This window comes from Lygodium microphyllum, chromosome 12 (genome assembly GCF_053477565.2).
Source record: "Lygodium microphyllum isolate KBCC chromosome 12, Lygodium_microphyllum_v1.1.10, whole genome shotgun sequence".
NCBI classification, from domain to species: Eukaryota; Viridiplantae; Streptophyta; class Polypodiopsida; order Schizaeales; family Lygodiaceae; genus Lygodium; species Lygodium microphyllum.
Window position 1 is genome coordinate 131,648,889 of NC_141146.1, and position 13,414 is coordinate 131,662,302.

Here is a 13,414-nt window from a genome sequence, read left to right on the forward strand (position 1 = left end):
TCATAATATCAACAATTGAGCTCTATCAATACAACCTAAGTATAATATCTAAATATTTATTATTATTAAATAATTAAAATAATCTCTAATTTTTTAGAAAATTTAAATTTAAATTTAATATTTAATTTTTATGAAATGAAGTAAAGTTAAAATTTAAAAAAAATAAGATTTAAATTAAAATTAATTCTATGATTAGAAATTAGCTTTTATTTATCTTAATTAGTAGAAACTTATTTACAAATTAATAAAATAGTATTTATGTTATTTTTATATTTTAAAAATAAAAAATATAGTTAAAATAATACTAAAAATTTGAAAAATATAAAAAAGATTAAAATAAATCATATTAGAAATTAGAATTATTAATTAAAAATATTATTTTAAAATTTAATTAGAAAAATTAGTTTAAGATTCTTAAATTGCTAGCAAACGCCATGAATTTGCATAAAAATATTATTAATACCTACGTTAGGAAATTCTAATTAGTTTTTGAAATTATAAACTTAATTTTTCTTGTAAATTAAAATGCAAATGTTCAGCATTATTTAATTATTGTGTAAATTTAAGTAGTATCTTTAATGGTAAAAAATAATGCTTCTTTTTTTAGTTTAGATCTTGGTATTTTAATAAGGTGCTTTCACATGCATGAGTTTTAAGTATGTTCATTAGGGATTGTTCACACATATCAATAATGATTGGATTGTTTTCACAAATAGTGAAATAAAGAATAAAGTGTATTCACACACATGGGTGGGAAAAGAAGTCTAGGATATTTGATTCTAATTTTGAAAGGGAAAGAAAGAAAATGATGCATTTATGTGTATGAAAGCCTAAATACATGATATCGCACAAAACAAACTTATATTGTGAATTCATGGAAATTTTATGTTTTTTAAGATTAATTTAAAAATTGTCTATTTTTTGTGATTGCCTTTAAATATAATAAAATTCATACTAATTACATCCATGGCTTGAGAAACCAAATGGGAATGAGGTGTGTTGCCATCCCTAGGGCCACCTTGGTTACTCCTCACCCAAAGGTATATGAGTACGTTTTGCTCCTCCATATAGAAAGGTTTACCTTTATGGCACATGAGAAACAATGAAGCTTTGGTATGAGTTATAATCTCAAACTTAGGGTTGGAAGCCTATACGAGCCCAACATGGTTTGGCATTGGAAGGCCAAGAAAAACAAGGCAAGGGTGGAACTTGGGTTATGGGTTGATTTGCTCTTGGAGCGATTGTATATATGGAAATAAGGAAAATCAAGAACATTTATTTTTCAATGGATTGCCTAGTGTACATAAACTAAGGGTGTGACAAGAAACTAAGTGTGAACATTAATTAAGAAAACCATTTTTATATGTTATAAATAGTAAGGTAGTATACCTTATGTAGAACACTAAAATATGTCTCAGAGAGAAGCAAATTGATGATTTTTCGATGGAATCGCCATATGGCTGGGTGGACCTAGTTAGCCAAATGGCTTTTCCCAAACTTACAATAAGGACCATTAAGTTGAGACCTTTCTATTAGTCAATCCTAGAACTAGTAAGCATTTATCGCTTTAGGGGGACTCGTGTGAAACTATGTCTTATGGGTAGAGGAGTTGATGCATAACTCCCCCTTGTTTCTCACTCTCATTGAACCAAGTGCAGTGCTTGCTTTCTTCGAACTTGGGTGATTTGCAAAATGCATTTACCTTAAGCTCGATGTTAGACTATTGTTAGTGACCGTAGTTGTGTATTAGGAACTTATAGGTCGATCCTCATGGGATGAGTCCACACACTTCGTATGTGAGGTAGACCCAGGAATCACCTAGTCACCTAAACCCAAATGCTAAAAGTTTTGGCATGGATGGTGGTGACTAGGATCGATTTCTAGACGACTACCAAACACTACCCATCCTAAAGGAATTTAAGTTTGGATACGTTTCAAGTTTCCAAAGCATATGGAATCAAATTAGCCCACAAGCAAGAATAACTACATCTAATAGTATATAAGAGAATATATACATGAGCCAAGAGTCCCACCATCTCAAAGAACCAAGCTTTGCCAAGAAAGTACAAGCGTATTTCACTAGAATTAAATCCAGAATGCAAAGTGAGCAAGCAAAGCGCAAACCATATATATCCAAGTATTTTGGAAGCCTAAGCACATCTTAAATACATTTGGAAGCATAAGTGTCCAATGAAGCTTCAACACTCATAATAAGTGAGTAAGCATGGAAGCTCAAAGCAACTAACCAAAGCCCAAGTACATCAAATATAGATCAAATCCAAGTGCTAAAGCATTTTATAATCATATCCAAGCTCATACATCAATGCTAAACATCACCCTAGACATGTAGCATACTCAAAATACCATGTAGGCACAATAGGCATTCAAAGCATGAAACTCACTATTATATACATGTGATTCAAACTGTTATTACAATAATAAACACTTCAATGATTGAGTTAATCAAGCTCTAATAAGTCAAAAACCCTTTCCAAAGTATCAATGCATTATCCGGGCATTACAAACATTCCCCATAAGTATTAGTAGAGTATAAACCAATCGGTTGCTTGCTATCCAAACTATAACTATTGTGTTATATATAAAACAATGAATTAAAAACTACAAGAATCAACTTTATGAGTTCTTAGATCTATATCTCTCATTGTGCTCTTTGTTTCTAGCTATAGAACACCTTAATCTAATATTGTATGTAAAAGTTATGGCAAAAATATGAAAGTGATATCAAAGTATCATAGCTATCTACTTTTGTAACATGCTTTGTATCCACTCAAAATAGATAGAATGGTTACTTCTTAGCTCAGTAAGCACTCAACAAGGCTTAGGTAAGCCTTGGGAAGCTTGTTGACAAGTTTGAGAGCAAGTTGGAACAAGCTAGGAGAAGGGAAGACTCAATGTATATCTCGAGAGAGGAAGAAACAATGGATTCCATAAAACCTTGATATAAAGCTTTGAATTTGGGCTGAAGTAAAGGATGAATAAGATCCTCCAATGCCCACTCTAATATTAGTTGAAAGGTAGAGATTGAGTAGAAGCATAAAAATAAAAGCAAGAGTAAAACAAGAGCTATGGTAAATGGAGCAAGAGAGCAAGAGAGAGAGATATCATATGTGACAACTCCAATAGTTACAATGTGTGACCGGCCTTCTCTTATTCAATATTCATTGAAAGAATGAAGAATAAAATGGTAGTCATGGGCACCTACTACCTATAGTATACAAGTGTGTTGTAATAATGTGTGAAGTAAATATAGGGTGGCATAGGCATAGGTATCTTTACCCCTAACATCATCTCTATCCCAATTTTCTAGCTTTATACCCTTGGCTTTTAATGGCCTAACTTACTTCTTTTGCACCAATACCTACTATATTTGAGTCTTCCAATATTGGAAGTTGTTGCCATCCAACTTCTCTATGTTGAAGATAGCATTGTCGTTAGAGGCATTTAAAGGACTTGCCATTATATGTACAAAATTGAATAGAGTACGTGATGTTGTATAACTACAAATCAACCCCAAAATTTAGCCAAAGAGAGTATAATATGGAAGAGACTGAGGTAGCACATGGCTATCCACAAGTAAGAAGCACTACATTGCTCAAACAAAGCATCTACTATTAAAGAAACTACTCAAAAATAATTTTTAGCATGGCTTGTTTATAAAGTTGTAGTAAATGATTGCACATCTGTAGGAAAATGACCAAAAGGGGCAAGCTTCCATCGCTAGGAATATCTGGATAGTAACTAGGATATATAGTCCAACTAGTAGTGCAAGACAAAGCATAAATCACAAAGTACTGCAAGACATCCAAGGCGTTAGATACATAGATGCATACAACAATGCATATCAAGCATGTATCCACCAATAACAACCCATCGACAATGATAGGTACAAGGTATCCAAGCTCAAAAGCAAATTAGTCTGTAGTCATGAATCTCTACAATGAATAGTATATGCTTAAACTAAGAGAGCATAAAAGAGTCTCCCATTGATCCAAAGAACTAAGCTTTGCAATTTAAATACAAATGGCTCCTATTGGAACCAAATCTAAAAAAGAGCACAACAAAGCTCGATACATCAAGTACATAGCATTCAAATACCGAAAGACATGAATCCAATACATTCGAGAGCATATACAAACAATAGGCCTTCGATTCGCGAGTCACAGTATCAATGAGCCATTGCTAAATGCATTCAATTGAGCTCAAATATGCAGCTCTAAGCTCATCATAAGCATATTTGGATATAAACATCAATGCCAAGTATTAATACATATATGTAGAATCCCTAAAGCACTTATAGGCATGCATTGCATAGACCTTCACAATGAATGCTTATTATCCAAACTTTGCTACAATAAAGAAATGTTCAAGTGCTAAGCTATTTGAGTCTAAACAATCCAAGAAGCTTGCCCAAGCATCAAACCAACATCCAAGCATCAAAATACAATTTCATAAGCATCACATAAGCATTATGGAACTCAATGTATGCTGTCCATAGGGTATTATAACATACTTATACCAAACTATGAGAGAATGGCTAAGTAATAACTCTTCAAATGGAGCTCAAAATCAAGCCTCCAATGCCACGAGCAATACCAAAGAATAGGAGGAGCACCCAAGAGCAAGAGCACAAGTTGGAGAGGTGGACTAATGTAGAGAATAGGGGCTAAAAATTAGAGCAAATTGTGATGGCTAATCTTGGGCCTTCTCTTGTTGCTTTTCACCTTAATGATCAGTGATCAATGCTAAATTGACCCTTGGAAAGTCCGGAAAAATGCTAGGAACAAGCCTTGATGAAGAGGGAAGTCAAAACATACCTCGGGAGAGAAGGGTTGGGGCATCCATGAAATCTTGAAGTGAAGCTCTCTTTCTGGGCTATGAAGCAAAGACTAATGGAGCTTCTTGAAGGCCTGCCTTGATATCAGTTGAAAGGTGGAGCAATAGTAGAAGCATGAGCGGAAGCAAGAACTATGGAGGTTCAAGCAAAGAAGAGAGATTGGTGTGTGGGAACTCCAATAGTCACAATGTGTGACTTGCCTTCCCTTATTCTATTATCATAGTAAGAACTTATTTTATTATCATAGTAAGAATAAGGAATAAAGTGACAATGATGAGTGGCCGCTGCTTGTAATGTACAAGTGGCAGGCGGTAAGTACAAGTAAATATAGGCGGCTAGGCATAATATCCTTTAACCCCCAACAAATCCCTCTTTTGATGCTTCACACATGGTTGTTCTCGACATGTGCCAAGCTTGACATACCACATGGCCAATTATACCATGGTTGAGGCGGCAACACATGTACTTAGCGGTGTTGATGGCAGAGTTGCAATTAAACTACCCATGTTATAAAGGGCCTGCCACAGGCCACTTTTTGGCCTTGTGGTTCCTCATTTGAAAGCCCATGCACATGACCAACCATGGTCTTGGTCATGTGTGGAGCGACAATGGTTTATCCTTTGATGATATTGAGTAGAATATTCTTGGCATCTACAGTATGATTGCGGGGAGAGTCTGTGTTCTCCTCGCATCTACTGTGGTAAAATGCATGGTTTCATACACCTGTTAATAGGGAATGATTTAAATTACTTGCCTAAAGAAAACGAAAGTAGACATTGCAAAATAACGAACATTGCCACTATCTGCATCCGTCTTGTGCATGCGCAGGCTCCTTTAGGGAAACTGCAACTTCTACAGACAGCACCTTTTGTGTAGTTAAAAGGCCGTGCACAGTTGTGGTCATCTACGCGACCTACGAGCAAGCACAAGGCACAGCTTATGTGCCACTTCTTAGAAATGAAAAGGGCGGTTCATTTCTCTCTTTTTTTTTCGTAATTTTTTCTTTTTAAATAAAAAATATATAAGTCTGTGTGTGTGTGTGTGTATGTGTATGTGTGTTTGTTCAGTGAAAATGCGTTGAAGGCTGGCTCTGAAGTTTGCCCCGATGAAGGGAGAGGATCCCTACGGTTTCATCCTACCAGAGTGCGTGGTTTCTTCTTCGCAAGAAGAGATTCTAAACCACATTCCCGGGTGGGATGATCCTCACAAGCCAGGCGACACCTTTACGCCTTCACAACAGCATCCTCTCCGTGCTTCATCGCAGAACTTAGGTCTGTGCAGGTTTGAGGAAGAGGAGGAGGTTTTCGAGAGTGAAGAAGAAGAAGAAGATAATAACGTAGAGGAAGTAGAAGAAGTCGAAGAAGAACAAGAAGAAGGAGAAGAGAGGGAAAAGGGACATAGAAACAAAGAACGCATGTGTCAAAGAGAACGACTGCAAGAGGACGAACGCAGAGAAGAAGAAGAAGGAGAAAAAGAAGAAGAAGAAGAGGAGGAGGAGGAGTTCCCTCGAACTACTGTTTTCGGGTTACAGGGACCTTTGGAGTTTGCATCGCCTGACACGCAAATGGAGGTGGAGGCTGATAGCTACAATCCTGCATTTGAGAGTGATCGTTCCCAGTCCCAGCCTTCCCTAGACAGCTGCAAAGAAGCATGGAAACTGCCCTTCTCAAACCTTTTCGGTTCCGGGGTTATCACACAGTCACAAACGGATTTGGGATTTGGGAAGCTGCTCGGTCATCATGCTTGTCCCCCTCTTCAGATTGATGAAGCTGATGTTGTGCGACCCGACAATGTCTGTTCAGGCACCAAGAAGGAAGAAGCGTGCCCAAAGCCTATGGACATTGCACACGGCTCTGTTTTGCAGACTCCTTCTTTCCGCATATTGGAATATGTGTCTTGTCAAATTGACAAGACGTCTCCAAGAAGAACCCCAAGGAAGAAAACTGTAGCTGAGGCTGCATCTACCCCAACTAAATCCCGTAGAAAGGCAGATGTGGCCAAGGTCAGACCCGTTTCAGCAGGAGGAAGTGCAGACCTTGCCAAACCTGCTGCAATAGATCCTAGGAGTGAGCCTGGCTCAGAGGAAGGACCTGAAATTTGTAATCCCTGGCCTCTGAAAAATGCAGATCAGCCATCTACTTCAGATATTGATGGCCACCTAAGTGGTACTGTAGGTTGCAGTGGCATTGTTGGGCATCACAATAGTGTTATGAACAATGTGGAGAAGACTGCACAGGTGCAGGGCATGTTGACATCTAACCAGAAAAAGTCATTTGGTAGCAAAGAGGAAAACCCTGAGCTGATGCGGGACAGGGTTATTTCATTGAATGTGCCTATCCCATCTCACAATGAGTTTAAAGCCAAGGAAGTTCCTGAGGCCCCATCTCACAAAGAGGCAAATATCAAGGAAGTGACCGAGGCATACAAACCTCTGACACCCTTTGAAGTATTCAGATTTCCTGTTCCTGACACAAGAAAACGTCCATTTGAGAAAGAGCATCCTGCAGTTTTATCAGTTCAGAAGATGAAGGGTTTTCAACAAATTGGTAAGGTGAATAGATCTCTAAATGGTACAGTCAGAGCTACAGGCAAAGCACAAGCTCTAGACACAATTTCAGAAGCACAGTTCCGTTGTGTTTCCAAGGAAATAGAAAACCTTCCTGCTGCTGCTGTGTCTGCAGAACAGAAACTTTGCAGAGCCAATGCTATTAAGGGAAGCCATAATCGAGAGACTTGTCCTAATCATGTAGATGTTCTGGTCGATGTACAGCCACCTGAGAAATTAAAAGGTCAGGATACCTCCTCCAAATCAGTTATGGATGTTGTTATGCACTTTTCAGAGTCCTTACCCATCTGCAAGCCTGAGGATCCAGATCTATTGAGCCTTGCAATCAGTAATGGTGTTAGCCTTCCTCTGCCTTTGCGTGACTGCAGAGGGAGGGCACTTGCTAGAAGGTAGCATTTGATGGTGGGTAAAGGCTGAGTCACTACCATTTTCTAAACAACTCAAAAATGCATGGGCAGTCTGGATATTGCAGTCAATTTTGGATCTTGATTTGCTATTGGTTTCTGAAGCACCATGGAAACTTCTGGCTATAGATGCATCATGAGCTTGTGCATCTCTTACATGTGGCTGATTGAATTTTACAACAGAGGTATATGTCCCTCCCTTGTGCATTTTGATTGCCCTGGATTAAGCTGTCTAGGTTGCTTTCGGGAAGAAATGCAATATATTTTAAAGCCCATTCTGTGCGCCTTTAGTGGGAGTTAAAGTACTCTGCATAAGGGAATCCTTTGGTTTCAATAAGCCACTGGCTCCCTTGTCATACTTATACGCATAAGGGAATCCTTTGGTTTCAATAAGCCACTGGCTCCCTTGTCATACTTATACAGGGATCAATCAGGAAGGATCCTGCAGCTTTTGAGATGCTTGGAAGCTCTCTCACTCTACAGTTAAACCGTAACTATGAGGCAAGCTCTTAGTGCGGTGTCATAGTGATCCATGTCTTGCTACCTGAAGTCGCAGTCTTTGGATTACTGCATTGTGTCTTGAGAGAAGAAAGGTACATCTAAAAACTATTCCGACCTTGTCCTGGAAAAGTGGGTGAAGGAACTACAAGTGTAGTAACTCTCAGATTCTGGTGGTGTAGTTTTTGTCTGTTCTATGGTGTGGTCTGAAGTCACTTTACAGGACATGGACAAAGATTTTCAAGTTGCTTCAAGACATGCTGGCTGCTTCTGGTTGAAAGGTTTGGCCTTAATCCTTTTGACTGCAGCAAGACTGATTGTTTGCAGCTTTGCTGCTTCCCATCGTATGATAGTTCTGTTTTCCCTCTTGAGTCAAACTAGACTGGTGGCAATACCTGTGGACCCAGATTTTGTGGTAAAAATCCAATGTGGGTCCTCTGTTAGTAAGTCTAAAGCTTGAGACAGGAATATTCATGCTTGACAAACAAGGTGGCTCTCTTTTGCTGTAAATCTCAGTTAGTCTTAGTATGATCCGGCAGTCAATCTGAGGTCTGATCAATGAATAGAAAGTACAGGGAACCTGGAGGGTTCATGCATGTGGATACTTCCAAGATATGGGGGTCATGTAAATGCACTACAGTGCTGCAGTGTACTGTAAATCTTACTTCTGTTAGCAGAGTGATTACTATACAGGCTAGAGCGGTAAGCAAAATATTGGGGTGGGTTTGTATGATCCAAAACTCTTCTTATAATTTGGAAGTTGGCCAAATCATTACACGCCTCATGTGCTGACCACCACCTATGGTCATTTCAAGGTGTGAAACTTGCCAAGTACGGATGCATTTGGCTAACCCAATCTGCAGCCTAATTGTCCATCCGTTGTCATGATTCTAAGTAGACTCCTTGACATCGTTGATGTGAGTATATTTTGCTTGTGATAAGTGTGAACACACTTATGACAATCAAGGCATTTTTTTCCTTCACTAGGAGGTTTTGTCCCACAATTTTGTAAACATTCCCATTCACTCTTAAGGCAGACTTAGTTTTGTAAATATTCTACATTGCTACTTCTCAATACACTATATTGTGTACTCTGAAACTTTTTTCTTGCCAAGTTGTATGTGTGTATTCTTGCAATTAAATCCAAATATTTGCTATTAGAGCGGGCTTTGGCTTCTTGGGTAGAGTTATCAACTCCCTTGGCTTCATCTTGTTCAATTGGAATGAGATTCATTGAGTATTTGTAGGTTGGCTAGTATTGTAGAAAAGCATGTAGGGCTTGGTATCAATAGATGTTTGATCTGGGTTCATTTTGCTCCGTTTGCATTGTTGTGAGTACTAAGCAAGCTCTTTTATCTTTTCGTTAGTGTTTGTGGCAATGTTAATTTTTGTTTGTAAGGCCTTTGACAGTCTACTATATGTTGTGCTATATGGTATAGAGAGTATATAATGTGGTCAATTGCTATGGTTGATAGCCATTGTGTATTAGTATATGGTGGTTGTTGAGAATAAGTTGCATGGAGCTATCCATTGTAAGTGAGAAAAGGTGTCAATTGTGAATTTGTAGTTATGAAAGTGGGAATATGGAGAGAGCGGTTTGAAATTTCACTTTGGCAGTGCTTGTGATTTTAATTCACATGATCTTGCCAATTGTATTGGTCTACCATGAATGTCCTTAAAAGACACTTGCAAAACATAATAACATGATTAATGTTGCTATAAATGGGTTGTGCAAAGATGATGTCAACTTGAAATATATCTCAATTGGTGGTTGTATAACTTGGAATGTCGACATTAGTAGTCAATGTAGGATGGAAGAGAAATAGATTAATCAATGCAATAGTGGAGGTATTTGTTGCAATATGTAGGGTGGGTCATTGCTATTTGGTGAAATAGAATCTAGAGGGGCTAATGGAAGTGGAAATTCAACCTTGAAAGGTTGGTTTTGAGGTCAATGTAGCAAGGGAAGGCCTTGTTTGAGAGAGAGAACATTTAAAACTTTGAATGATATTGCCTAGTAACATGTATCGCATATGGATGCTCCACTTTAAGGTTGGTTATGAGGTCAATGTAGCAAGGGAAGGCCTTGTTTGAGAGAGAACATTTAAAACTTTGAATGATATTGCCTAGTAACATGTATCACATATGGATGCTCCACTTTAGTCACTTCTAGATCCCACCTTAGCGAATGGTACGATGTGAGAGTGCACACTAAAAAAACATGTGGTAAGAAGAGATGGAGACAAGGAACACAATGGAAATGAGAGAACAAATTGATAGAAAACTGAAGGTACAAGGTTGCAATTGTCAATCCCTACATGTAACATGAAGCATTAGTGAGGATACTAGATGGAGGTGATGACAAAATGGTGAGGAGGGTTGGTAATGAAGTGAATGAACTTATCATGGAGATTTTTTTTTTGGTTTTTTTAAAGAGGGGGGTAGCAATGTTAAGAAGTTGGCATACTTGATTTAGTTGGTTTGTGAGTTGGACTAATCTAGATTACCACCTTGTTATAAATGTTGGTGCAAATGTTGCTCTCCCAAGTGAAACTTGTTCGGTTGTCACACAATAATGTTACTTGGCCAAAATACTATAAATAGGTTGCTATGATGTACATAGAAAGGGATTTCTATTTAAAGTGTCTTAGAGAGACTAACAAAAGAAGACTCTATCCAAGCTTCTAATGGCTTTGCTTGATTTAGTTAGGCTCACAACCAATAGGATATGGCAATACAGACACACATATCTATAAATAGATTTGAGACATTTGTTCATGTTTGACAACTTAAGATGTTTAGGATACACTTGTACGTTTGTATCAAGGAAGAAATAAGCCGGGTGTTGCTTATGCAAAAGAACACATAGATGAAGGTGAGTCTATGGATGGTTTTTCTGACAAAGGTCAAAGATCTTAAGAAAGAATTAATTGTTGCAAATGAGATTTTGTGAGCTAGTTTGCTTGTAGACAATTCTCAATGGTTTTCTTGATTTTTATTAGAGTTTTGCATCTATTCTTCATTTATGATGAAAGGAAATCCCAATTCTTGGTAATTTGAGTTAGTTTTCATTTTGTTGCAACAATACCAATCTTTGCAAAATAGGTCCATCATGTGTGTTATAGATCAAAGCTTTAGTGGGTTAGAGTGGTTAGTCAAAAGGGTAAAGGGTACCTTTTCTATAAGTAGGTAAAAATGTGCAAATACTATTCAAACAAACAAGGCTAATAAGAATGAGAAGAAAACTAAGAGTGAGATTTTGTAGATATTAAAAAGGCAAAAGGTCATGTCATTAAGGTCCTAAATTGATTGCGTGAGAGATTGAAAAGAAAGAGGTTAGTATGGTTGTTATAGATGTCTCTTATTTTCATTTAGAATTTGTAGTGATCCAAAAGCCTCCAACAATGATACCCATGCTTGACAATGAAGCTTTCTTTTGATGTAGACCTTAGTTAAGTTCAATATGATTTGATAGTCAAATATGGGGTTTAAACAACGAGTTGAAAGTACAAGAAAGTTGGAGAGTTCATGCATGCTACGACTTTTAAGTAATGGAGGCCAAGTAAATACACTAAGATGGTGCACAAGTTTGTAAATCTTACTTTTGTTAATATACTATAATGCATCCCTCATATACTCTCATAGGCCTTGTATTAGTGGTCAACTAAAATCTCATGGTTTCATGAGCAACAATATCCAATCCCCATTTTGGGAATGGTGGACCGAGTTGAACATGGGAGTCTTGGTCATATGGATAGTCATTCTACCATAAATCTAACACCCATCTAAGAAAGGCCACTTTGTAAATACTCATGGGTGAGGGCAGCTAATAGAACACTTGGTTCAAGAGCTTGTGAAATGAGTGAGGGAGTAAGCATCAATCTTTTGGTTGTAGCATAGTCACATTTCCAGTCTCCTAAAACATAATCACATATCCAGTCTCCAAAAACATCAACCCTTTGGTTGTAGCATACCCACATATCCAATCTCCTAAAACAATATTAGCTTGCGTTCTAACCTTCTATATAAGTGGTTATGATGGCTTTGCTCTAATTCTACAATGTAGAAAGCCACCAAAATAATTAGATCCACCTATTTGGGGACCTTTGTCATCCAACTTTCCACCCACTCAATTGATCTTCTTTAGTTATTTAAGTGCTACCACACTACATTTAACATACATGTTTGTTCATTACATCCTTTAGTAGTGGTTCATCAAAACAATAATTTTGAATGAAATAAAGATGTAAAGAAATTTCTTCCTTTGTAAACCAAATCAAATTTTATTTATACGATAGCCTTCAATAAAATGTTCAATCACACCATTGGCTAATTAAAACTATCGAGAATCTAGGATCTGGCCTACCAATCCACTACTAGGCAAATGTCCTAAGGGATACCACACCTCATCTTACATAATTAGTAAGGTGATGAGCAAGCCGGTTATCCTCCTCGAACCTACCAACTGACCCTTTGCTCCTTTAAGGGATGTCGTACTAGGATTCGATTTTATTACCACCTCTCTCATCCCTACAATGAATGCTAGGTGTCTCTCACAAAAATGTGGATCACTCACAGTGATTGGATGGTCAACACCAATGGTGGCCATCCTACTCTAAAGCAAAAGAGACACCTTAAGTACAACATATTTGCTCTTCCATATAGCACAAGCACAATGGAGGAGGTCAATATGGATAATAAAGTAACCTCAACAGTTTCATCACAACTTAAGCATAAGAATAAGAGTTGAAATGCACCTTTCCTTTTATATAAGAACAATCACTTTTTAAAGATTACATTAGTAATCAATATGCAACCAATAAAAGCTAGAGTTATGATAATTTGGTTTTGAGATGTAGGAATTTTGCTGTTGGATGGAGCCATGTTTGCCATCTCTCTCCTTGGGTTTATATTGATGTTGTTGCTCGCATTACAAGAGTTGTGGCAACGATAACATTTGAGCATCATTTTGGGGCCATGAGATCAGTATGGATGTTGATGTAGCTTGCATCAAGAGCCATGCCAACGATAACATTTGAGCATCATATTGATGTTGTTGCTCGCATCAAGAGCCGTGGCAACAATAACATT

General features: G+C 37.6%; 1 protein-coding gene across 1 annotated transcript; it reads left to right on the forward strand.

Moving 5' to 3' along the window:
- Positions 1 to 5,648: 5,648 nt before the first annotated feature.
- On the forward strand, positions 5,649 to 9,356 carry LOC148028285 (uncharacterized). Its single transcript, XM_087690085.1, has one exon. The coding sequence runs from the start codon at positions 5,961 to 5,963 to the stop codon at positions 7,812 to 7,814; it is 1,854 nt and encodes a 617-aa protein (XP_087546211.1). The 5' UTR covers positions 5,649 to 5,960; the 3' UTR covers positions 7,815 to 9,356.
- The last annotated feature ends 4,058 nt before the right edge of the window (positions 9,357 to 13,414 follow it).